Source organism: Mesoplodon mirus (assembly GCF_964341445.2).
Source record: "Mesoplodon mirus genome assembly, chromosome: 8".
Taxonomy (NCBI): Eukaryota; Metazoa; Chordata; class Mammalia; order Artiodactyla; family Ziphiidae; genus Mesoplodon; species Mesoplodon mirus.
The window spans coordinates 38,833,801-38,861,761 of NC_138984.1; the positions used below are offsets into that span (position 1 = coordinate 38,833,801).

The 27,961-nt window shown below is 40.5% G+C and overlaps 1 protein-coding gene across 4 annotated transcripts in view; it reads left to right on the top strand.

The window, feature by feature from the left end:
* The window catches only part of ANKRD44 (ankyrin repeat domain 44), a 331,247-nt gene that overhangs the window by 118,126 nt on the left and 185,160 nt on the right, over positions 1-27,961 (top strand). For all 4 annotated transcript variants that reach the window (XM_082630931.1, XM_082630933.1, XM_082630932.1 and 1 more), the window contains exon 2: positions 7,515-7,598. In XM_082630931.1, the coding sequence (XP_082487057.1) occupies positions 7,515-7,598 (84 nt within the window). The remainder of the gene's footprint in view (positions 1-7,514; positions 7,599-27,961) is intronic.

Below are 27,961 nucleotides of genomic sequence, written 5' to 3' on the forward strand. Positions count from 1 at the left end.
CCTGTTTGCCCAGAAGATTAGGTTAAAACTCCTTCTGTTGGCTGCATGGCACAGGGAGATGAGCTCCGTGCTCTGCGACCACCTAGAGGGGTGGGATAAGGAGGGTGGGAGGGAGATGCAAGAGGGAGGGGATATGGGGATATACGTATGCATATAGCTGATTCACTTTGTTATAAAGCAGACACTAACACAACACTGTAAAGCAATTATGCTCCAATAAAGATGTTAAACAAACAAAAATCTCCTTCTGCTGGCGTGGAGCTTCCCCTAACCCAGTTTTTTTTTTTTTTCTTCTAACCTCATCATCTACTATTCTCCAGCATGAAAGATATTCTCCACAGTCTCATTCAAAATCCAGCTTAATACCTATGTCTCCTTTCTGATAACTCAATCCACACGGACTGCCCCCGCACCCCAAGTTTGAAAGATTGTAGCTATTTGTTTTCTAACTTTTGGCAAGATTGTTTTATTGTTAGGTATTTTGTTAGGAGTGGCTGGATCTAGAAATATATATACATATATCGTCACTATTTGGTGTATACATGCACACACAGAGAGAATAGATATGGTAGCATTTTCCCTTAGTGAGTTGTTAGGTGTAAATTTCTCCATAGAAAGTTCATTGAAATTGAGGCTGAATTACTGGTTAAGAATTATATATAATATATTCTGTATTAATTGTATTATATTGTATTTATTGTATTGTATTATATTAACATGACATGTGAGGGAGAGAAAGCATGAAGTGGGAGAATCTGGAAAACTAAATCCTAGTCTCAACTTTGCCACTAACAGGCAAATCATTCGACCCCCTCACAGCTCCAAACGGGATTAATCTCCTTTATGACCATCAGGAGAGCATAAAGGAAAAGTATAATCGTGCTTGTTTATAATAACCTTAAATAGTAAAATTATGATTTCACGTCCCATCCAGTGGACATAAATATGCGGCACAGCTGGATTAGTCAAGAGAGATGATGTATTATTCAGGTGAGTTGCTGTTATTTTGGTTTTATAGATTAGACCCCTGAGTACAGAGAGGTTATGCAACATTTTTGAGGTTGGCCAGGATAACAAAGGCCAAATCAAGCTCAGTGTGATTTTTACTCCCCTTCCTGTATGTAAACGCTTTTCCCCTCAGTGTGATGGGCCCCTCCGCTTTATTGGTGGTGTTGAGTGGGTTATAATCCTAACTTGATTTATATGCTCTGTAATTTTTAAGGAAATCTCCCTGGATCCCTTATTTTTCCTACTGTAGGATGGATGGACATAAATGCACTTGTCTATGAAAGTTTTTGAGCTTGTTACCTCAAAATCAACACTAATCGCTATTTTTATTGAGCATTGGCCCTGTACAGGAGGCACTGCATATATTATGTCATTTCTTAAACACCTCTTATAAAATGGCTACAGTAGCCCTATTTTGTAGATGAGGAAACTATGGCTAAGATTTAATCCCAAGTCACTCTGATACCAAACATAGGAGGAATCTCCCTCCTATGGCAGAAAAAAAGAGAGAGATCTCAGGTATGTAAAATCAACATTGCTTCCAGATTTCAAGCTAACCGATACTCTTGTTTCATCATTTCCTTTTACCTAACCTTTTGTGAGTAACTAGTAGCAAAGTTGACATGCCTGGGTTTCATTTTCCCTCGGACCAGCTCTCCTCTCATGAAGGTGCTAATGAGTGCTCTTAAAAAGCAGAGAAATAGCCAAGGAGGATCTCAGGAAAGGAAGGTGCGACAAAGGATGTGAATTTTCCAAAAACTGAATAATGGGTCCTTGAATAACTATATCATAGTCAATGCCTATGTGTTATTTTCATTTTGGAAAAGGTTAGATAAATTAATTTTTCCACTTTCTGATTAAATATAGTTCTTCTTTCACAATGTTTAAGTATAAAGTTAATAAATAGCTACATATAGGGAGGGTATTACTGATACTTGGAATTTTATGTTTCTGTTTTTAATAATCGGAAATATTATAGACACTTACTCTGCAGCATAGTTTGTAGGAGACATTTTCAGACATGTAGTCTTGCATTAAGAAATGTTTATGAGGACGCAGTATATTTTGTACAGTTCTTAAGGGAAACAGATTTTGATTTTATGATCATCATTGTCTTTCTATGATGGAGTGAACTTCTCCCCAAGTAGAGTGATCTATATTCAGGAAGCACTCAATGGCATCCTTTCAGTGGATCACACAGCAGGAGCCACATGAGTAGAGCTAAGTTCTGTCCATTAAATCTAGTGACTTGAACAAATTTTTATTATCCTTTTGTAAAAAATGTAAGCACTGCCTTACACAAAAACCAGTTGTTACCTAGTGAAGTATTTCAACATGTTCATATACGTTGATAGTTTCATACGGCCAGATTATTGCTGCATCAGCTATTAGCTACTAATAACATGCTCCCATCCTGCTTTAATGACATTCTGTACTCAGAATACTTAAGTGTGGACAGATGTTTAGGAATATCATCTTTCCCTCTTGGCTATTGATTGACTCCCAACACCCACTCCTGATTAGAATGCAAGATGTTTTCTTTTAGACTTGGAGTCTTTAATTACCCAATCTAATCAGAAAAAGACAAGCAACACACCAAGAATTTGGAATGTAATGCGGGAGCATCTTCTTGGACTTCTTACCATGGACTGTATTTCCAGATGCTCAGTGACAGCCTCTATTACTCTGTTTATCTTCCAAAGCCAAAGTGTTAGTATAGAACACGCAGCTCTGACAAAGAGAAAGTGAAATGCACTATACAGTGGTTTTAGCCCAAATCAAATTGATGGTTTCATTAGGAGACTTTGGAGGGGTGACCCACGACCTCTTTGCAGGACAGGATGAAGTGGATCCTCTAAACCAGCTGTGCTTTCTTCATAGAACCCCTGATGGGCTTTATTCCTAAACCAGTGGCATATCTGATGCCACTAGGAGCACTTTTTAAAAGTGAAATTGAGGAAATAATTGAATTGGGTTTTGCACATGATGAAAGTAATTCTTTAACACCTGGGTTTTAAATCGCTTTATTCTTACTTCCTAAAAACCTGGACCCTCAGGAATCAATAGGAAAGGTTTTAAAACTGTTGTTTTGGGTATAATAGTGTTTGTGTTTACTTATTACTAAGTGCTCTCTCAGTAGCTAAAGTTCTTTTATGTCTTGAACAAAGTGGATCCTCCAGCTACCTTATTACGCAACCTGAACATTTACTCTTATCTCCCAGGTAACAAATTACCGTCTTGCTCCCCCTAGTGGAATTGTAACTCTACTTCAAAGTTTGAGAACACTTATCAGTACCCATTCGATTTAGCATCTTATTTTGGGGAATTGGATATTTTCCTAGTTTGTTCTCAAAGACTGAGAATAAAATAGAAAAATATTGCATTGAGTGGGCTGAGAGGGGATGTGGGTAGCAAAATTGGCGTTTTCCTGATAAATTTTCAGTTCCTAGTGTCAGCAAGGTTGGCTACTTCGTTCATTGTGGCTGCCAAATTCAAGCAGCTTCTGCTCTGCACTTCTGTCTTCGAGAGGTCACATGTCATCAGCCTGGCAGACAGTCACCTCTAGAAGGCAGCTGTTAACACTCCTGGCAAAGATGGTACAGTGCTGGGAGTTGGTGATATTGAAAGACGAGGACTGGTCCCATCTGAATGTTGACTCCCACTTGTGCTATTGGTAAAGTAGGCCCTGGAAGTATCCTTCTTCCTTCTCGATCTACATGAGGGACTGTGCCAGTATCTACAGCACATGACAGTCATTTCCAGTGTACAGCTGCTAAACATGCTTAAAAAATTCCAGTAATTGAAGCTAAAATTACTGTATATCTCTTCTTAAGAATTTAAGTTTCTTTAGGGAATGATAACCAATGGTTTCACTGCATCAGAATCTCTTTTTCCTGCCACTATTTGTTTTTCACAACTTTGACCCTTGTAATAAATTTGTGTTTATTCAAATTTGCACACAAAGCACTCCTATTTTGTATATGCTAGTGTTGAAGTGTGTGAAACTTCTAAAAAATTTTTGTACATGCCAAGGCTTAGGACTCTGTTCTTTTGCAAGTAAGGCCTCATCAAGGTCAAGGCAAAAGGTGTAAAAGATACAGTGATCGCCAAATTAATAGTCAACAGAATATAAGTACTTGGTACTTATGAGCAAGAATATCGTATTTAGAATATCCCCCCTTTCTTAAAATCGTGTAATAGCGACAGTATTTAGAAATATTTTTCAAAATATTCATTCTCAGGGCAAGTGTTTACCTAGGGAAAAATAAAAGAGCGGGATCCGATTAAAATCCCAACAAAAGGGAATGCCAAAGTGTTCTATGAGCATATTTTATTTGGGAGTGTGGAGAAAAAAAGAAACACCCGTACTGTTTTTTTTTTTTTTTTAAATACCACTGGCTCAAGAGTTACAGAAATTTAGTTCAAGAACTACATCCATGCAAACACACAGCTTCCGTTCAAGCAAAGCATGTATCTGTGAAGTTCTGGTTTGGCATCTCATAATGTCTGGATTAACAATTGTGAAGACAGTGGTGTCACAGTGGCCGCACAGCCCAGCTGGGGTGGAGATGTCCATTTAGCAAGGCTTTGGGCTTTGGGGAACCGGCACTTTTCTATTCCACAGGGAGTGTGAGGGATTCGTGAGTGAATCAGCATGTATCTCTGTGTATACACACATGAATGTAGATACAGATGTGTACATACATGTACAAATGTAGGCATGTACATGTGGGTATATTCACGTATGTATGTGACTGCAGCTTTGGAAGAGTTACAACAATGGCTCAGCTTCTTCCCAATGGATGCTAGGAATTCTGGGCATTGACAATGCTTCCCAAAGCAGCTTTTAGCAGAGGGAAGCTGGGAGGCATTGGGGAAGTGTTCATACCATTCTCTGCTGGAATTCTCTGCACTGATGATACCCTTCCAGCAGTCTCAGAGACCGGGGACTGGGAAGCTCCACACACCACTCCCTGAAGAAGGACTGTGCTGGCATCTTTGTCTGGCAGCATTACAGGGTGGCTCTCCTTGGGAACATTCCAGCCATAGCTTGGAACCCTTGTCTTTCTTGAGGGGTGTGAGGACTGAATATCTTCACACATTCCTTAGACTCATGAGTGAAGAGAGGCTTTGCTTACCTAGCTCTGTTCCTCAAAGTGACTAACTAGTGGTGCATTATACTGGGATGGGTTTGTTTCTCAGAATCTTAACTTTTCAACTGTTGATTGACCACTGTTGACTCAACACTAAAATCTTGTCTGCCTCTGCTTGTCATCCCATGGTTATTGGGGTTTGTTATTTGCGTTCTCTCAAGGTTCAAAAAGGCAGAAAAGTATACACAAGCATTTGGCCACAAGCAGAGCAGATAGAGAATTATGAAATAGATATAAAAGATTCAGTATTTTTGTTGAAATCCTGACTTTGTGTGACTGCCTGTTTTACATGAAATATGGTCCTTGACATGGGGCAGATAGCCTGGAGACATGGTTAACAGGTAGTCAGTAAGTGTGGGAAGGAAGTCCTTGTCTCGGGCAGAGTGCCAGCTGACGCCAAACTAGTCAAACTTGCATTCTTTTCAAGACTTCTTTCCTGCTACTTAATGGTTGGCAATTTGAGAAACTATCTTTGAATCATACACCTTGGCAAGAAGGTAGGATTAGGAGAGTACTGGGGACAAAAAAGAGATACAAATGTCCACTCGCTGGAAACTTTGATGGCAGAGGGAAAACTGTGGACAAATTCCTGGCATATGGAAATATTTATCTGCAATTTAACATTTTTTATATAATGTTTCCTCAGGGAATCTTACTATATTCCTACTGACGGTACTTACATTGGCCCCCCAAATAACAAGGAACACCATCAAAACATGTAAGAGAGGCACCAGGCAGGTAAAAAAGAGAAAAGAAAGTTTGTAGGGAAAATCAGGACTTGGAGTCTCACATAGATGGCACAGGGAGAGGTTGAGGCAAATCATGCTAACCATGTCACCTTAGGCCAGTGCTCTCCAGTTCTCAAGAACTAAGTGGGTGTTTATGAAAAATCTAGGTTCTCAGATCCCACCCCAGAATCTCCAGGGAAGGGATCTAGGAACACAGTTTTAACAAGCATCTCAGGTGATTCTTACCGTCAGACAAGTTTGAGAAACTGCCATCATCGTATTGCCTACTAGGACTAAAATATTTCCAAAAGTTGTATAAGTGTGTGTGTGTGAGTGCGTGTGTGTGTGTTATTGCCAAGGTTTTTAAAGTTTGAAAAAAAATAGTCTAATAGCCCGTATTGACATCATGAACATTTCTTAGTGAAAACATCTGTTATTTGTGTAGTGTTGTAGAGTTACAGAGGGTTTTTCCGTATATTATCTCATTTGTTCCTAATACCAACCGTTTGAGGGGCTGGGCAGCAAAGATCATGTTTGGCCCCAGATTACACACGGGAAGTGGGCTCCACATGTAGCTGGCAAGTGGCATAACTGGCTTTGAACAGGATCCTTCACCGTGTGGGCAAGCCCAACACAAACCTCTGAGCCCACGCCTTTTCCTCTTTTCCCCCCACACCCTGGTCACCAGGTTGATGGCAGCCTTTGTAACATGGATTTGCATACCCACACCTTTGCGCACCACGATCCCTCTGCCCACATGTCCTTCCTTCCCTGTCTGCACACTCAAACCCATTCATTAAGGTGCCTTCCATGAAGCTTTTCTGGATACTCTTCTCACGCTACCACACAAGCAGAGACAGTTTCTCTTTCAGCTGGGTTTCCATCAAGCTTTACAAATCCTTCTACCATATGTTGGGTCTTGTTTAGTATAGGTGAGTTCAATGATACCTGCTCAGTAATGCCTCCCTTCTTGCTCCTCACCCCACCATTGTACCACTTTATTTATTTATTTTTTATTCTATTACAGATGACAAACAGAAATGTTAGCGTTGAATAGCCACTTACTTTAAATAGATGGGAGGTAATCACGTCTAAAACACTCAGTGCTTGTTGGCTAAAGCTATGGGAAGCATTCAGGAATGATTTAAAGGGTTGTCCGAACATTGACAAAGTTCTTGTTCAGGAGGCCAGAAACGTGGCCATTAACATCCTCTAGGAACGGAACTGTTTAAAGGGACCAGGGAACATTGTCTAATGAGAGATGGGGGAAGGACAGGGGACTCTATGCACAAAAGCATAGATTTGGTAGTTTCCTTGATAGGTAACTTAAGGGCCTTTCAAGGACATCTTCAACTAGGGGTGATTTTCATGTTACACTTGTAGCCCCAGGTTAGATGTGACTGTCTGTCATGGCTTTCAAATCATATTATAGTTAATTCTTTATGCAAATACACCCCCTACTAGACTTTGAGTGAGGGTGAGCCTGAGTCCCATATTCATCTTTGTCTGCCAATTGATAATTGTTGAATAAACTTTTTGGGGAACATATCTTCTAGCCATCTGCGTCTGAATGCAATCCAATTATTTAATTATAGTTCTAATTCAAATTCTCCTGTGTTTACAGCCACCATTGGTCCAAGCAATCTTCAGTGGTGATCCAGAGGAGATACGGATGCTCATCTACAAAACGGAAGATGTGAATGCTCTGGTAGGAGATGCTCTGGCTTTGCCGGCTCAGACCCTCTTAACCTTTTCTGTGCCATGGACCTCTTTGGTGTCTGGTGAAAGCCCTGTCCTGCTTCTCAGAATTCTGTTTTTAAATGCACTAAATAAAATATATAGGGTTCAAATGGAAATCAATTATGTTGAAATTCAGTTATCAAATCAAATTTTTCCTATAATAATATATGTGTTTATCAGCACATTTAAATGGCAAGATACAGTAGGAGATCTAATAGTGAGCATAATTAAAAAATAGTGGTGAGCCTGATGAATATTTTGTGCTACCTGCTACCACTCTAATGTGGTATGAATGTGATTTCTGCTGACACTACTGAGGTTTGCTGCCTGCATTCATAATGCGAAGAAACGTGGAGTTTCCATTAGAAGTTAGTGAAAATAGAGACAGAAAATGTGTACCTCTAGAACCCGTGCCCTACAGCAGGGATTGACAAACTATGCTCTGTCACCTGTTTTCGTACAGACTACCAGCTAGGAATGGTTTTTATTTTCTAAATAGCTGAAAAAAGAATGAAAAAAGAATATTGTGTGACACAGGAAAACTCTATGAAATTCAAATTCTGATGTCTACAAGTAAAGTTTGCTTGGAATACGGGCAGCGCAGCTTTCATACTGCAGCAGCAGAGTTGAGTTGCTGTGACAGAGACAGTATGTGGCCTGAAAAGTCAAAAATATTCACTCTCTGGCCCTTTAGAGGGAAATTTTGCTGCCCTCTGCTCTGGAGGGTCCATGAACCTGGGATCAGTGGATAGACTTGGCATTCTGTGTGCACCCTGAAATCGTGTGTAATATGTGTGTGCACTTGTGGACATATTGTTTTCTGTGAAAGGGTCAAGGCATTTCATCAAATTCTTAAACGGGTCTATGACCCCCCAAAGATTAAGAACCACTGGATCTGGGAGTGCTTTTTTTTTTTTTTTTTTTTTTTGCGGTACATGGGCCTCTCATCGTTGTGGCCTCTCCCGCTGCGGAGCACAGGCTCCGGACGCGCAGGCTCAGCGGCCATGGCTCATGGGCCCAGCCGCTCCGCGGCACGTGGGATCTTCCCAGAGCGGGGCACGAACCCTTGTCCCCTGCATCGGCAGGCGGACTCTCAACCACTGCGCCATCAGGGAAGCCCCTGGAAGTTCTTGAAATAAATAAACCTGCAATGAAGAAAGGTGAAAAGAGTTAGTCAATCATTTACCCTGTTAATAGTTTTCTAGACCTAGATTAAACAGGCAATTATGTACAGTACATGCTACTAATTTTCTTAATGTAACTCAATTACTTAAATGCTCCAGTCCATCGGGGAGAGGAGTTTTCTTTGAAGTCTCTAGTGTTCGGTAGGAACAACAGAGTCAGACATATCGGGGTAAGAAGAGCTTTGCCACCGGGAAATGAATTCTGTCTGGGGTTGCATCACTATCCGGTCGGCTGAATGCTTTATTCAGAAGGCGAGTCATTGGTGCAGCCATTGTTCTGTGGCAGTGTAGGTTGCTCTGGCTTTTTGAAAAAGCTCTGGGCTGCTTCTCACCAGCTGGCACTGAAAACAACGGAGCAATGTGCTGTGACATTTTTGCAAGGTAAGCACAGATGAGGCCAGGGCCAGACTACTTGAGAAGACGGTTGGGCACTTGTGCAGGGCCTGCGGGGCCCTGTACTTCTGAGAGGAGGCGAGGCAAGGAAGCTGATCATCTGTGGTTCTGACATCACCGGAATTTGCCCAGCCTGCTTTGTGGCTTTTCCTGATGATCATGAGCGAACAGGACTTCTGTTCTGTCATACATCCCAAGAAAGATTGTACTGTCCTCTGAATGGCCTTTATTTCTCCTTAGGAAAGTGACAAACGTCCGCTGGCTGGTAAAGATTAGGGGAGCTTAACTTGAGTTGTCACCTAACTGTGTGACTGAATTAGAGAGGTTTACTCCTGAACACGTAGATTCCGAAGTGTCTGATGGCTCAAGCATAGGAGAAGGTTGATTCTCTTATGAACAGATTTAGAGGGGTGGCTCTCTTCCACATAGAGTCCCAGGTATCAACATGTAGCTTCTAAGGTCACTCAAGGGGTTTGTCTCTAGTCCAACCAGAAGGGAAAAAAGAGTGTGGAGGCAAAGCACGGGAGGATTTTTATGGGTCCACTTGGCAGTGACTTTTAATCACTTCCACCCACGTCCCACTGCCCAGAACTCAGTCACGTGCCAAACTTACCTACAAGGGAGGTTGGGAAATTAGTGTAGCTGTGGCCCCAAAGAGTCAGAGAACAGGGACTTGGGTGAACAATTAGCAATTTTGGCCACACCAATTGTTGGTCTTAGAGAATTCTAGGGAATACCTCTTACTTGTCTGTACAGTGTCTTGTTCATTCGACAGTTATTTCCTGAGTTCGGACCCTGTGTTAGGTGCTAGGGATACAGCAGTGAGAAGATAGCTCTTTCCCCCGTGAGCTTACATCATGGCAGAGAAGGCAACAAATGAGAAATCATACCTTGGTGTATTTCTGAGGGAAGATCCAGGACACTATGTAGGGGCCTAATCACGAGGGACCAATGAGACTACTGAGGAAGTTGATTTTTATTTGTAGCCTGTTGGATGTGTGGCAGCAGAAAACGGTGGCATAAAGGGAGGGAGGGGAATAAATGAATGAATGAGTGGTTGAATGAGTCACTGAACACACACAAGGGGCACCTGAGTTCCTTATGTTGATCCCGTGGCTTTTCTGGGTCCACAGCCCCTTTCCTCCACCCTCACCTCTTAAGACTCCCTCTTCATGTCTCCTGTTCCCTTCTCTCAGGTGAGCATAAAGATCATTTGCTCCCCTACTCTGTTATCAGGTATGTTGGAGACACTGAGCTGTCCTCTTCATGTCACGATTTTCCTTTGCCAGAACTCCGTAGGGATCAGTCACAGGGACTGTTTGTGGGAGGTGGATTAGGCAGTTTAGGGGAACTGGTTGTTAATAAAGCGCATAGGGAGACGGAAGATAAATAAGGATTAGAAATCTAAGCCTAGAGTTTCATTTTAGGATGGAAGAGAGGCTGCACCAGTACGGAAGGGAAATAAATCATGGAGGAGCCTCTTGTTAGTGGGAAGACAGTGTTTGTCTTCCCTTCTCACCTTTTGCTTTTCTCTCTTTACCCCTATTTATTCACTTAATTTTTTCCTTTCTGCCTTGGGTTCTGACTTTTTTGCCTTCTTTTTTCTTCCCCACCTTTCTGTATCTTTTGATGGGTTGCCTGTTCTTTGGTATAAGTACCCTTTGATTAGCTGATCCTGATAGAGGAAGGGTCTCATCCAGCTTTGCCTCTCTGTGTTTTTCCAAACTTTACTTCCCAGTAGTAGTATTCATGGACCCTAATCATCAACCAAACCAAATTACTCAATCCACTGGTATTTTATTCTTTTCTCACTTCTCCACTGTTCCAATCCCACCTGTCCTTCCAGGCCTACTACTTCCTCTGGTAAGTTGGCCTGATTCTCAACTTCCTTTCTGCTGCCTTCTGTGCCACCTCTCAACTCCCATAGCTCTTTGCACCTCACTCATCACTTGAGTTATTTATGTCTGTGTTTTACTTTTGAGAAACTATGTGTTTGATGACATGATTGCTCATTTGCTCAGTGGCTCAGTCCAGTCCTTGCAACACTTGTTGAGTGAATGACTAGGCCTGCTTTATTACTTATGTTGAGCCAGTTTGTGGTTGCCTGTTTTTCATTTCTGCCAATGAGGACAAGTTGCCAAATAGTTCTGGCTTAGTTAGTGGCCCTCAGTTCTCAGTTGTAAGATTGAAAGTTCTCTTCATAAGATTGAAAATCTGTAGATGGATTTGAGGAGCCACTGAAGGATTGGGAAGGGTACTCTGAGTCTTTTTTGTGGTTTCTCTGGCCGGTAGCATGCCAGGGGCTGGAAAGGTGGGAAGACAGTTATATATTCTGAGAAATCCATTGAAGTGGGCCCAGCTATAGCTGATAGTAGAAAGATTTAGTAGCCTCCATCAGACTAATTAAATTGAGGTGGAGCATGTGAAGTCTAAATGAATGCAGAGAGTCTGAAAGCCAAAATTTGAACTCAATAAAGGCATTTTGGGGATTACGTCCTGACAGCATGACATCAACCAACCGTTTTACCACGCACCGCACTGAAACAAGGACAGAGACAAATCGGTGCCTGTCAATAGTGAGTGGTGAAGACAGGGAAGGAACCGTGCCCAATGAGGAATGGCTGAAGAAACTGGTGATGTTTTAGACTTGGGAATTACAGGAGAACTGTCTGAAATAGTTCAAGCACTGCCAAGTTAAAGTGGAGCTCTTCTTATATGTCTCGTGGTTGTAAGCTGCAGAAAATAAGATTTCAGGTCAAAATATAAGACATAACTTCATAGAGCTGTCTAAAGAAGTAATGAGTTGACTTGACAAGTATTAAGTTCCCTGAAAGACCACTAGACTAGAGATTCTAAAGGTAGCTAGTAGTAGTAACATATATTGCCCCACTCTCCTGTCTTGTGCCCTTGGCTGGCATTGCTAATGGTTCATGACCTTTTTTCCCCTCTTAGTCTTAAAGGCCTAAATTCCTTCTCAGGACAGCAGTATTAAATTGGAATTGGCCTATAAATTGAAATCTTCTTCCCATGCCTGGACTAGGTGATATTTACAGTCTCTTAAAACTGTGAAAAACTACAATTCTAAGATTTGTAAGTCCCACGTGATAGCAAACCCATGGAGTTTATTTCTTTTTTAAAGTATCACTAGCAGATAATGAACACACACACATATACACACACACAAAATCATTTTCATACTAAATAAAATTCACAATAATTCCTCAGTATCACCTAATATCCAGTGCATATTCAATTTTATTTTGTCCCAATAATTTCAGAAATGCCTTTTCACAGTTGGGTTGTCCCTGTGTTGATTAATTTAATGCATCATTTTATACAAAAAAAAAAAGATTTTGCCAAGCAGTTAATGTTTATTATTTGCCATAATAGGATCTGGCCCAAGTATATTGGTGCATTTTGCTTACTCTCTTCAGTTCCAGGGTAGGAAGGGATGATGTGTGCATCTACTAGAATAAATCTTGAGATGAAAGCTAAGCTTATGTTAGCAAAGTACTTAAAGTGAAAAAAGGGGAGAAAAGCATTAAAGCTGTGGTTCTTGACTACGGGCATTAATTCAGGGGGTGGTGGGTGGCCTGCTAGTCTCAAGATCCAAGTGAGAAAAAAAGAAACTGTATCAACATTGTATGATGAGGGGATTTTTTTTCAATAAATAAGACAAATTATCAATAGTAAATTTATAATTTGTTCTCATGTGTGTGTTACTATACCTACAAAAAATACACCATACATAGTTACAAAAATTTTTTTTTATGATTAGAACTTTTAAGATCTACTTAGCAACTTTCAAATGTGCAATACAGTGTTATTCACTATGGTTACCGTGCTGTACATTACATCTGCATGACTTATTTATTTTATAACTGGAAATTTGCATTATTTCTTTTAAAAATAGAATATATATTTTTGAATCCATCCAGAAGGCTGCAATCTGACTCTACCTAAAGAACTTTGAGTGATAAATTTAATGTCCTCTCTAAACTTTTCTCAGCTTCATTCTATCATGTCATGAGAACATGAGAAATACAAACTGTAGAGCACAGGCTTTTACACTTCTAGATTTTTGTGTATTTTCCCTCACCTACGTATATCTTACTTGTTTCTTTCTTTTTTAATGAGGAATTTGATATGGGGATAAAGACTTGAGGTGTTTTGTTAGCTTAGAGACCTGTACACCCTCTAAATTAGACCTAAATCAGAAACTGCTAGGAGTAAGGAGGCTGCACGCAAGGGTAGGGGGACAACCCCAAAGCAAAGTCCCAAAAATCTAGAAGCACACTGTCACTGGGGGTGATGACCCCCTCAACTCTCACTGAATGTTCCTGCACAAGAATGCAGGCGCAGCGTGGCCCAGACTTAAGTTTTTAAGAGAAAATACAGGAAATCTCTAAATTGTTAAATGTTGGTTCCAAAAAAATGATCCAACATCATTCAGGCCAAAGAAAACACATCTGTGGGCCAAATCTAACTTGCCGGCCACCGTTTTGCTAACTGTGGATGAGATCAGCAAATATTTAGCAGTTAAGGTTTCTCTGGCCACCTGCATCTGGAAATCTAAAGCGTGGTCCTAAAGTAGAGGGTCCGGGGTTCTGGGGAGAGCAGTGACCCGTGTTCTGCAAGCATGGACAGCATTTCTGGCTCCCTGGCCCATGGGTAGGCTGGCAGCCCCTTCACAGCTCTGGGAGGGGTGCTTTTTGTCCTGAGGGTAGGTTCCCATCTCTCAGCGTATGCCAGGCAATACTGTCACCCTGCTCCTTGTTGGACCACTGCCCAGGATGTGGGGCTGTGGTTTGGAAACCATGACCTATGTCCTGTAGAGAATGATTCATGAACTCCAGACGGCTCTGAGCAAGCTCCAGCGATGTGGCTTCAGGGCATTTACGATGTGTGAAGGCAGGTCTGGTTAGCATCATTCCTAATTGTCCTCCGGGATGCTTAGCAGCTGAGGCCCCATTTCTCCAGCACTGGCCTTGGAGGCCAGAAAGCCGTCCTCTGTGAAAGAGAAATCTTATAAGGGTATTCGATGTGCACCCTCCAGATAGTAGAGATGGGTATTTTGGAGCTATGGGAAAATTCCAAGTATAATGGCATTAGTATTATTTTACAGTTGCTAGACATTTTTACAGCACAGAAAAGTCTTGAATTAAAAGATGTACTTTGTAAATAGCTTGAAAATGTGAACATCTCTAGGATAAAGGGTTATGGTTTTCCACATTAGCTGTTAAGTTTGGGGGAAGGATGAAAATGTGAATAAATGAGCTACATCATTCTCAGATGGAAAGAAGACTCACTTGTTAGAAATTAATGTATAAATTCAGTGCATTTGATTTGGGTGGTAAGACTTGGATTGGGGAAACTTGACAAGATCATTCTAAACTTTATCCAGAGGAATAAATATATGAGGAAACTCTTGAAAAAGAAAATCAGTGAGGAGAGAATTTCACCAAATATAGTAAAACAAATTACAAAAGTATAGAAATTAAAACAATGTGTTACTGGCATAGGAATAGACAATCAAATCAGTGAAACAGATATAGTGAGTCCAGAATTAGACTCAAGTGTATATGGTCATTTGGTATAAAATAAAGGAAGCATTTGAAACTATTAGAATGAAATGGATTATTTAATAAATCGTGTTGAGACAACTGGCTGGTAAAAAGCTGAATCCTTCCCTAATTTCTTATATCAAGATAAATTCTAGAGGTAGAAAATAAAAAGATGAAAGTAATGGAATACAAGGGGGGAAATACTTTTTTAATCCTGGTGTGAGGGAGGACTTTCTATGCATAATAACAAAGATAAACATCATAATGGAAAAGATATCTTTGAATATATAAAAACTGTAAACTTCTGTATATTAAATCTCCATAAACAAGGTTAAAAGATAAACTAAAGGTATGTACAATATATGTGAAAAGTGTTAATGTTCCTAATATATATAAAGAACTCTTGCAAATTATTTAGGAAAAGATAAATACCCAAATAGAGAAACGGGCAAAGGATATGCAGAGGCCATTCACCAAAGAAACTGTAGATAGCCAACACGTATGTGAAAGGGTGTCCAGTCTCAATCTCACCTGAGATCTAAGAATTCATATGACAGCCATACGGTGCCATTATTTACTTGTCAAATCAGCAAAGATGAAAATAAGATCTCAAGGAGGGTGTAGACAAATGGACACTTTGATGCCTTTTTGGGGAAAGTGTGATTTGTACTAGCCTTTGGAGGGCAGTTTGACATCTGTATCAACATTCAACAGAGTATATATCCTTTGACAGAGCAGTACCACGCTGGGGAATTTACCCTAAGGGAAATCACTGGACAACTATATATACAAAAAATGCTTGTTGCTCTGTGGTTTATAATAACAGGAGATTAGAAGTTACCAGTAGTTTATTTCTGAAATATGTTACAGTATATCCATATGTGGTAATATCATACCATCTTGTAAAAGAGTGATTTGTATCAATTTTTACCTATTACATATATTTATTGATGGGTAAGATTTTCAAGGTCTATTTTTTTTTTTTTTTTGGCTGTATTGAGTCTTCGTTGCTGTACATGGGCTTTTCTGTAATTGCAGCGAGCAGGGGCTACTCTTCGTTGCGGTGTGCAGGCTTCTCATTACGGTGGCTTCTCTTGTGGAGCACGGGCTCTAGGTGCGCAGGCTTCAGTAGCTGTGGCACGCAGGCTCAGTAGTTGTGGCTCACGGGCTCTAGAGCACAGGCTCAGTAGTTGTGGCACACGGGCTTAGTTGCTCCACAGCATGTGGGATCTTCCCGGACTAGAGATCGAACCCGTGTGCCCTGCGTTGGCAGGCGGATTCTTAACCACCGTGCCACCAGGGAAGGTCCCTCAAGATATATTTTTGAGTGAAACAGCCAGTTGCTAAACAGCATATGTCATGTGTGCATATAAGTTTAAGAAGAGGTCCAAAAGGTTAATTATGGTTGAATCTGGGAAGTAGGATTTCTGCTTTTTTCTTTATTCCTTTATGTGTTATTACGATTTTTTACACTGACCAAGTATTGTGTTGATAAATGATAAAGACAAATACATTTATATCAAGAAGCCACATGCACAAGAAAGCCAACAAACCAGGTTCCAAAGTTGTTCATATTTAGTATATGACTGCTAAAATGCACTTGTTATATTTGTTTGAATAAGTATAGAGCATACTTCAATGGTGTGGTACTTGCTACCCATAGTGATAAGCAGAGAGGTGCTCCCACCTTTTATTACGTTACAGGGGCCTTTCTCGTGGTGGTGGGAGATGTTGGCATCTCAGTAGAGTTCTTTTCTTCTACCATCATGCTTCCTTCTTTGGAGGAATTTCAGGGGGGACCCCATTCATCGGCATTTAAGACCAGAAATGTGTATGAATGAGATTCTAGAGGGCAATATCATATAATTTCATGTCTTTTTACTTAGGTTTATGAACCACATGTCATATCATAAATTATGGAAAAATAATTTTTTGTGTGTGTGTGGTACATGGGCCTTTCACTGAGCACAGGCTACGGACGTGCAGGCTCAGCGGCCATGGCTCACGGGACCAGCCGCTCTGCGGCATGTGGGATCTTCCCGGACTGGGGCACGAACCCGTGTCCCCTGCATCGGCAGGCGGACTCTCAACCACTGTGCCACCAGGGAAGCCCGAAAAATAATTTTTGATTGCTAGTTTCGATTAGGGTAAAAATCAAGTGAAAGTTTCCAGGTGCTTTTTGGGCTTCTTTATTTTCTAATTTCTTTTATAATTAGAATATACTTATAATCAGAAAAAAACATTTAAAGCTTTGTTGAAAAGAGCTAACTCATATTTAAAATGAATTGGGCAGAGATAACCACATGCCCAGATCATTCTTAAGAGATATGTGCAAATTAAAAGGATATAACATATATTTTAGATCAATTAGTTGTGTCAGCTGTGACTTTTACCAAGGAAATATTGCTTTTGGTTTCAAATGTTAAATAACTATATAATTATGACAGCCAGAGGACTTTCCATTTGTAGCTTTATAGATGTATTATCTTTGCAACTGACTTTAAAAGAAAAGAAATGCAAAGAGCTTAAATGTATGTTTTATTTAATTAGGGTAGAAGCCTGGGGGGCTGGGTGGGATTTTTTTCCCCAGGAGGGTGCATAGCTGGTTGTAGTCAAATCAGTTGCCAACCTTCTGCTTAAAGAGATGTTCCTGGCAGTCAGTCTAGGGCAGCTGTGGGTTTCTTGCTATGTACTTTCCGAAGTCACTCTGAGTGTAACACAGGCCACATTCTCCTTCTCCTTCAGCCCTTTCCTAAACTCCTTCCTGGCTTTCCTACTCCACATGCACCTGATCAGAATTTTTGATATAACACCTTCACAACCAACCCTTATATGTCCCTGCTTGATATACTTTATTTGTTGATACATAATCCCTATCAGTCACACCAAAATGCAACTGTGGTGTAGGGAAAAGAGTACTAAGTTTAGGTCAGAGGCAGAAGCCTTGGGTTCTGTGTGTTTTTGAGTCAATTAATCTACTCTGGGCTCAGTTCCCTGTCTATAAAATGAGTATGATAACAAACTTTTTATAAGGTTTTGTTTGGAGAGATGCTATGTGTATATCTGTTAAGATTAGATTTGGCTGCATTAGAGAGAAAATAAATAATAGTAAAATGGTAGCTTGTAGTAAAATAAAAGCTTATTTCACTAAAATATAGTGGTTTTGAATAAAACAGAAGTTTATTTATTTCCTATGTGCAAGTACAGAGATAGACTGTCCAAGACTAGCGTGGTACAGGCATACCTCAGAGATACTGTGGGTTTGGTTTCAGATCACTGCAATAAACCAAGTATCACAATAAAGCAAATCACATAAATTTTTTGGTTTCCCAGTGCATATAAAAGTTATGTTTACATTATAATGTAGTCTATTAAGTGTGCAATAGCATTACATCTAAAAAGCAATGTACATACCTTAATAAAAAATACTTTATTGCTAAAAAGTGCTTAACCATCATCTGAGCCTTCAGCGAGTCATAATCTTTTTGCAGTAGTAACATCAAAGATCGCTGATCACCATTACAAATATAATAATAAAGGCAAACTTCAGAATATTGCAGGAATTGCCAAAATGTGACACAGAGACATGAAGTGGGCAAATGCTGCTGGAAAAAAATGGCACCAATAGACCTGCTCAACTCAAAGGTGCCACAAACCTTCAATTTGTTAAAAAAAACAAAACAAAAAAAACTCAGTATCTGAAAAATGCAATAAAGCAAAGCACAGTAAAACAAGGTTTGCCTGTACTCAGTGATGGTAGGAGCTAGTCTTTGTCTCCTTTTGTGCTGCCATCCTTGGTAGGTGGCTTCCATCTCATTGTCCAAAATGTCCACTTGAGCTCCAGCCATCACATCCAAATTCCAGATAGCAGGAAGGTGGAGGAAGGGAATTCCACCCCCACCCCACCCCAAGGCCACTTCCACTGAGGAAACGATTGCTTATGTATTGTCTAGAACCTCATCATATGTTCATGTACTAGGCTAAAAATAGGTTTTTAGGAAAGAAAGAGAGATGTTGGGCAAACCAACAGTCTTTGCCATGACCTTTGATAGACTTTTGTGACCTGGGAAATACTCTGAGTCCAAAAAACTACATTATTTATGTAATATGACTGTGAGGCAACCGCATATACATTCATCCATTCACCAGATATTTATTAAATACCTGCTAGAGGTGTAGCACTAGAACTGACACCCCATATGCTTTCTCACATTTTCTTAGTTTATGTTATTTCCAAAAAAGGGTTTGAGAGATCCATGTAGCTGTGATTCCCTCCCCGCTTCCTGCTTTGCTATGCATGTGGGAACATAACATCACTAAGATACCATATTCCTCTATTTGGGAGAAGGGAAGGAGAAGGATGACATTGGAGCCTGTTGTAAATGGCAGCTCTCTAGCTCACCAGTCCAGACACTGTGTGTTTTCTCCTCCAGCTCTCAGAGGTCCTGTCTTTCGTCATCAATGCTTCATGTTGCTTTACATCTTGTGTCCCTACTTACTTTGTGTATATGCCTTTCCCTCTATTTAAAACAGATGTGCTGGATTGTCTCGTTATCATCTGCCCTCTCCCTTTCAAACAGGGAACACTCTGTGTTTGAACAAGCCTTTGTTTTATTTGGGAGGCAAAGATGGATGGATGGATGGATGGATAGATCAATTAGTGGGCGGGTGGGTGGATGGGTATGAAAGCAAGCATGCATAACCTGAAGGCCAGGCAGCATTGTCCAGTACTGGGGTTATTACTGTTCTCAGGGGACCCCGATGTGTGCAGGATCCCTAAGGAAATAGGATCTGGAGTCACAGGCTCAAGATACTCCATTTGGAAAGGATCTGGAAATGTCTGACATCCTTCCTTGTAATCTTTCAAGAATTGACAGTGGTGGGCTTTTTTTTTTTTAATCTTCTTGTTTCTTTTATTATGAAAAATTTCAAACATTCAGAAAACAACCACGAGCCCACTACTGAAATGGAACAAATGTTAACATTTTGCCATATTTACTTAAAAAAACAAAATGAAGTTTTATAGCTGTAGAGTTTTCCTCATATAAATGCATGCTCCTTGTGTCATTCATGTCTTTGCATTAGCACCACCTTATCTGAGACACCGTCCCGAACTTCCTTTGTAATAGAGCCTCCCTCCATCAGCCTCTAACCTCTCTTGCTAGCACTTTCACTGCTTGACATACACAGTGCATTTTTCTGTCTTCTGTCTGTCTCCCTCCTAGCATGTCTGCTTCGTGAGAGCTGGGACATGGCTTTGTTCCCATTGAATCACCCTCATCTGGCATCAACTAGGATCAGATGAACAGAGATGAAGCCTCTTTTAGGCTTCCTGGCCCATCATCTCCCTCCATGTCTCTCTCCCCAGGGGCAACCACTGTCCTGAAGTTTAAATACCCTTCTCATCCTTGTCTTTATATACTCTAATTTTATTTACACCTTTAAATCTGTGTGTACATAGATGCCAAAACAATAGATGGTGTTGTGTATCTTTTTTTTTTAAATTAATTAATTTATTTATTTATTTTTGGCTGTGTTGGGTCTTTGTTTCTGTACGAGGGCTCTCTCTAGTTGCGGCAAGCAGCGGCCACTCTTCATCGCGGTGCGCAGGCCTCTCACTGTCGCAGCCTCTCTTGTTGCGGAGCACAGGCTCCAGACGCACAGGCTCAGTAGTTGTGGCTCACGGGCGCAGTTGCTCCGTGGCATGTGGGATCTTCCCAGACCAGGGCTCGAACCCGTGTCCCCTGCATTGGCAGGCAGATTCGCAACCACTGCGCCACCAGGGAAGCCCGGTGTTGTGTATCTTTAAATACATTAACTAAACAAGCTGTTTATATCCTCTGTAACTTGCTTTTTCTTGTTCGACGTTATGTGTTCAAGATTTTCTATGTGGATACATGCCCACAAGAATTTACTTCATATATTTCATATTCCTACAATATTCCTTCTAGGATTTTATCACAGTGGGTCCACAGCCTTTTAATAATGGCTATATTACCCTTCTTTTGTCAGGGAGTCTCTAAATCTGATCTGTGGTAACAATTGTACAAATCCTAGAAATGGGCTAAAAAATTAAGATGGTAAATTTTGTTATGTGTATTTTACCACAATTTAAAAAAAATTTTTTTAAACTTATTAAATTATACATTTAGGAAAAAATAAGTTAGAAGGGGCACCAATAAGGCTTGTATTCTTTGTAAAAGTAAAATCATTGTTAATGGTAATTTTAGAGACAATTTTACTCACCGTTGAATACATTTAATTATAACAGTAGCTTTTTCAAGGAATTGTGATATTCTTCTTTGTACCTTAGAAACTAGAATTCCCTCAAAGAAGACATACAAATGACCAACAGGTACATGAAAAGATGGGCAACATTACTAATCAGGGAAGTGAAAATCAAAACCACAATGAGATATCACCTCACACCTGTTAGAATGGCTATTATCAAAAAGACCAGAGGTAACAAATGCTGGCGAGGATGTGAACAGGGAACCAACCCTTCTATACTGTTGGAGGGAATGTAAGCAGGTGCAGCTGCTATGGAAAACAGTATGGAGCTTCCTCAAAAAATTAAAAATAGACCTATCATATGATCCCGCAATTCCATTTCTGGGTATATATCCAGAGGAAAAGAAATCATTGTCTTGAAGAGATCTCTGCACTCCCATGTTCATAGCAGCATTATTTACAGTAGCCAAGGTGTAGAAGCAAACTTAGTATCTGTGGATGGGTGGATGGTTAAAGAAAACATGGTATATATGTACATTGGAATCTTATTCAGCCTTAAAAAAGAAGGAAATCCTGTCATTTGCAATAATATGGATGAACCTGGAGGACATTATGCTAAGTGCAAGAAACCAGACAGAGAAAGACAAATACCACAGGGTATCACTTACATGTGGAATACAAAAAAAAAAAGGTAAATATGTGAGGTGATAGATGTGTTAATTAACTTGATGGGAGAATCTTTTCACAGTGTATATCTATATCAGATCATCTCATTGTATATTTCAAATATCTAAATTTTTGTCAATGAAGCTGGAAAAAGATAGAATTCCCTCAGAGATAAATCACATATTTCAATATATAGCTCTCCCGTATTAGAGAACCTTTAATGGCTTTTCTCCTAAGGAGAGAAAACTTGAGAACAAATATATTGAGTTGTTGCCCTAAAGTAATATTCAGAATTCTTGGCTTTTGACAAGATTCTAAATGTCAGGGAAGTCTGTTTTTGCAACAGCATGACAACTTGACTTCACACATCGGTACAGATTAACTGAGTGCCTGGGTTTTCTTTAAGACACATTCAAATATTCTCTTTCCAAGCTTCCTATTAAAAGCAGACTTGTTAGAGGACAAAGCTTTATTTATAAAGCATTTTGCAGATATAATTACAGGCATAATTGGAAAAGTTAAGGAAGATTTATCACCCATAATTTTGAATAATGACTCAGTAGACCTTGGCTAAATGTGAAACTGTTCTAGAAAGATCACATGATTGACCCTGTTTTTCATTTTGCTCATAAAAATCCATCCGGGCTGTCCCATGAATGTCTTGCTTCTAGAGATACAGTCAGATTTAATGAGCTATTTATCAGTTTCAAAACAGGTCCTGTTACTGCATTTCTTAAATTCGATTGGTATATTTCCCCAAACCCTACTAAACTTGAATACTTAAAAACACTATTTAAAACATATTTGGCAGTTAAATTAACTATCTAACCGTGGCTGTTTCACTTCAGTTCAATCAGCAGATGTTTATTGAGCATCTATCATGTTCCCAGCACTGTGCTAGGGCTGGGACTATAAGATGAATAGAACAGGGTTCTGGTCCTCCTGGACCACATCATCAGGTGGCTGAGACAGATATTTATCCAAGTTATCAAAGGAAATGGTCAGTGCTACAATAGAATTAGAATTGTCCTGTTCCTGCACGCTCCCTGTGTGGCCAGGACTCTTAGAGCAATAGATTACTACCCTCAGCAACGGTGCCAGGAAGTGCATGGGCAGGTGTGAAGGTGGTGATGGGGGGAGAGCTTTTAAACCTACCCACCATCTTCATCAACTTCCTTCTCCAAGCTGCCAATAATAATAATGACAGTAGTTTTTGATTTGGGCAACTGATCTTTTCTCAATCTTATATAAAGTATGACTTAAAACATCTTTAGAAACTTTTATTTTATTGAATTAAAAGTAGACTTTATTTTTAGTAGCAGTTTCAGGTTCGCAGCAAAATGGAGCAGAGGATACCCTCTGTCCCCACAGAGGCACAGCCTCTCCCACTGTCAACACCCCTGGACAGATAGTACATTTGTTGCAGTCTGTGAGCCTGCACTGACATTCCCCTCACAGTCCACAGTTTACCTTACTCTTTACTCTTGGTGTGGTACACTCTGTAGGTTTTGACTGATGTATAAGGACCTGTATCTGCAGTTACGGTATCATATAGAACAGTTTCACTATCCCCCCAATCCTCCGTGCTCTGCCTATTCATCCCTCCCTGTCTCTGTTTTATTGAACTTGACGTATAACCTAAGTAAGAACAGTTGGCCTGAAATGCAAAAGCGGCTCCAACTAGACTGTCACACCAAAGCCCTCCCGAGCACATTCTGGAGTCACTGCTATGTTACTTCCTTTGGTCATCCACGCCTCTGCGTGAGGGCTGCTGTGTTTAGCGCAAATGCTCACAGTTTATGTTAGAGTCTGTGGCATTAAATTCTGCGGTTTCAAAACCATTGAATGTGGTAGATGTGTTCATGGTCAATTTTTGTTCATCATCCTCCCTTTCCCATCACACTTTGACCACCCTTGTCTTTATAAAAAGGTCGGAAGTCTCCAAACAGAATCGCCTTTGTACTGTTGAGGGTCGGGGGTCTTCTGTGCTCCAAATGTCTGATTACAGTATAAACAGACCTATTTGCTTTTAGGGAAGCAAATGTTTTCTGTGTCCAGCTGAGCTTGTAAAATTTCATTAAGAAGCTAATCATTAGCCCTGATTAAGTGAACAGTGGATGTTTGGCATGAATATTTTAATTTTCTATTTCCAGGCTGGCTTAGCCTTCTCAAGGTTACTGATGGTCAGCTGGCACTGATAATTTTTCAGTCACCTGTGCAGTTTTCCACTCCATCATCAGAGAATCTCCTCCCCTCCCCCATTCAACTGGGAAAGAAAACCAGGGCTCTCCTAGAGTCCCAGACATGAAGCTGGTTCTCTGATGCTCATTAGAGGACTTTTTTTTTTTTTTTTAACATCTTTACTGGAGTATAATTGCTTCACAATGATGTGTTAGTTTCTGCTTTATAACAAAGTGAATCAGCTGTACATATACATACATCCCCATATCTCCTCCCTCTTGCGTCTCCCTCCCACCCTCCCTATCCCACCCCTCTAGGTGGACACAAAGCACGGAGCTGATCTCCCTGTGCTATGCGGCTGCTTCCCACTAACTATCTGTTTTACATTTGGTAGTGTATAAGTGTCCCTGCCACTCTCTCACTTCGTCCCAGCTTACCCTCCCCCCTCCCCCCATGTCCTCACGTCCATTCTCTGTGTCTTTATTCCTGTCCTGCCCCTAGGTTCTTCAGAACCATTTTTTTTCTCTTGCAATTGAAGTAGTGAATCTCATTGCTGCCTACTCCAGTGCAGGACAAGAGACTAAACTCTGCTCTCTTTCTAATTCAACTTGAAATTGCCATCATTTCTATCCCTCCATATTTGACTTTATAAACATTGCAGGCTTTAACAAAGATCAGATTTCTTTTTACCGATACTTACAAGTCAGTAGGAAGATGTGCTTAATATTACGCTTTTACTTTCAAATCTAGGAAAGATCATAAAAGATAAAGATGCAAAAAGCTTAAAGCAGTTACCGCCAGTGACTCAGACGTTATTAATATCGTTGTGGGCACAAGGAATTGGAATGGTGTTAGAATGATTTTCTCCGGGGAAGAATGCATCATGACAACGTTTTCCAAAGTGTGTTTCTCAGAGGCCACAATAAATTTGACTAGTGTTTAGAAGGGGAAAAAAAGATATTTTGTGGCTAAATAAAATTGGGAAGCACTTCTACTGCAAATTTCCTTGTTTTAGTGATTTACAATGTGTATTGCTATATTAAAGGCTCTGGGAATTCCTGCCGTAAGGAAACCTGTTTAACTTTCTTCAACACAGTGTTTCAAATTCATTTGGCTTCAAATGCCTACTTTTTTTTTTTTTAATTTTCATGTAGCACCTGGAACCAACCCTCAGAGCCAATGGGATATACTTACACTTCGGGATATCATGTAGAATGAGAGTCTCTGGAATAGTCTGTGGCAGTGGTTCTTGAACTTGAGTGTGCATTAGAATCCTGGAGGACTTGTTAAAATACAGGTTGCTGGGTCTCACCCCCGTAGTTTCTGATTTGGGAGGTCCAGGGTGGGGTTGAGAACCTCTTTTTCTAATAAGTTCCCAGGCAGTGTTGTTGATGCTGGTTGGGGACCACACTTTGAGAACCACTAGTCCATGTTCAAACTGGAAGGAAACAAAAGTTATGGGGGATGGGGGTGGTACCACAGGTGCGCTGCTGTACAGTATACAAGTTAGTGTACTCATACAAGATATACTGGTCCAACCTGCTGTGTGTCAGGCACCATGCTAGGTGCTGGAGATGATCCTTGCATTCAAGCTTACAGTATAGTGGAGAGATAGACAGTAAATGGGTAAAGGAAATGAGTCATAGGTCCATATGAATTGAGAGGACTACTGTGAAGGAAGCCAGCAGTGTGTGTGCTGTGATACTGAATAAAAGGTGGTCGGGAACGATCTCTCTGGGGTGGCAGGGACATTTCAGCTGAGACTGGCCGTGAGAAACCGGGGGGCCATGAGAAGATGGGGATGATGTTTCAGTCTGGATAAAGCCACGAGCAAAGGCCCTGGGGGGGGTTGGTGGGGGGCAGAGTAGCAAGTTCTGGGAATGGAAAGAAGGCCAGGATGGCTGGAGGACAGTGAGAGAGAGAGAGAGTAGGGAAGAAGAAGAGGTTGGAGAGGAGACCAGGAAGGGCCGGGTCACTGGAGCTGAATGAGGCAGTTTGGGTGTAATTCTAAATGCGAAAGGTTCTGGTGACTTTTGTAAACAGTCGCTCTGGGTGTTGTGTGAAGGAAGGATTGTAGGGGAAGAGTAAAAGCTGTGAGACCAGCAGGAAGACCATAGCTGGAGTCAGGGTAGAGATGATTTGCCTGGGTGGTCAGGCGGCCACATATTCATGAGCTCTAGGGGGCGCCACTCCCAGGGATTACTTGTGGCTGTTAGCTGTGGAGAGATGCGTATTGCTTCCTAGCGTATCTCGGAGGTAGATCATCCGGGATTTGATGATGGGTTAAGTTGTGAGGGGCAAGGAAGAGACAGGTGCCAGGAATGACTCCTGAGCAACAGAGAAGGGGAAGTGCTGCAGGAGTAGGAACCAGTTCATTTCAGAGAGAGAGGAGGGAACTAAACAGTTACTTTTCAGGGCGACAGTGAAGTGACCATAGCCCATTATTCTGCAACTATAGTAATTGGCTGTTTGCTGGTACACAAAAGAAATGATATTGGGGTTTAATAAATACTCTTATTAGAGAGTTGCTCTATATATTGTGTATCAGTGGTTGCCTGGTAGCCCAGAATTAGAAAACAAATAAGGCCATTTAACACTAAGCATAATTTTGTCTTTCTCTAATAATTCAGAGAGCACTTCAGAACCTCACAGAGACTGTTACTGTTGCTGTGTAACAAACCACCGCACAGTTTAGTGGCATAAAACAGCCATTGTATTATGCTCATGGATTTTGTTGGGTTAGGAATTCAGACAGGGCACAGCGGGATAGCTTCTCTCTGTTCCATGGTGTCTGGGCTCAGCTGGAAAGACTTGTCAGCCGGGGGGACTTGACAGATGGGGGCTGGAATCATCTGGAGATGTCTTCACTCACGTGCCTGGCAGTTGATGTTGGATGTCGGCCTGAGCACCTCCACGCGGGCTCTCCACATGGCCTGGGCTTCCTCACTTCTCGGTCCCTACACATAGGTGAACTTCTGACATGGCAGCTCAGGGCTCCAAAGGCGAGTCATCATTGCAAAGATCTTGAATGTTTGAATTATACGAAACAGGTTGCTGAATTCATGTTCTGTTTAATAGAATGCTAGATAAGAAAGAGATTGCCTTGCTTGCATGCTGCCTCGGGGATAATTTGGGAAGAAGAGCCTGCTTTAGGGAAAGAGCTGGCTGTTTTGCATTAGAACAGATGACAGGGATATTCTCGCTTTGGCTGTGAGCCAGTCATGTGATAAACAAGTATTTTTCCAGCCTCTTCTACTTGCCCAGCTCTCAGGGGTGAAGCAACCAAGCATAGTTCATGCTTATCGGATAATAAGAGGATGTTTATAAACTAGGACATATAAGAACTGGTTTGGAATTATTTAAAAACATTACCTGGATTCAGATTTCCCCAAACCTCTATTCATAGATCCATTCTGGTGAGTTTCATCCATGAAGTAGCAATGCACAATGCTTCCTTAGAAATTGTTCTTGATGTGGATCTTGGGTAGCCCTTGATGACTAGAAGACACCAGTCTGAGTTGGATGGTCTAACCCTAAGATAAAATCCTTGGTCTAAGGCAGTAGATTCCAAAAAGGGGACTATAGGCCTCCCAAGAAGTGTTCAAGATGATCCACTGAGGGCAATGGAATACCTATTTCTTAAATAGGTATTCTTAAAAAAAATTTCTTAAAAAAAGAAATTTCTTAAAATTTCTTAAAAAAAATTTCTTAAAAAAATTTATTTTTTATTGCTTAAATAAAGTTTAATATATATTTCTTTAAAAAATTTCTTAAAAATTTCTTTAAAAAATTTATTTCTATTCTTAAAAAAATTAAATATATATTTTGTGTGTGTCATAGAATATTAAATATGTAATGCATGTATGAAATTTATGATTGGTTAATTAAAAAAATCATTTTGTTTGTGCTCAAAAAGTTGTTTTTTGCTGATGGAGTACAGCTTAAAGGTGTGTTTTATCACATTTATTCCTTGTTGCTAATGCTTTTCAAACTTTATTATGCAAATCACCTAGAGAAACTTGATTTTTCTCAGCTCAAGAGTGATTAGAATTTGGGGAATTGATTCACACTAAGCTCACAAGAGAATGATTTATCAACCAAAATGCCAAATT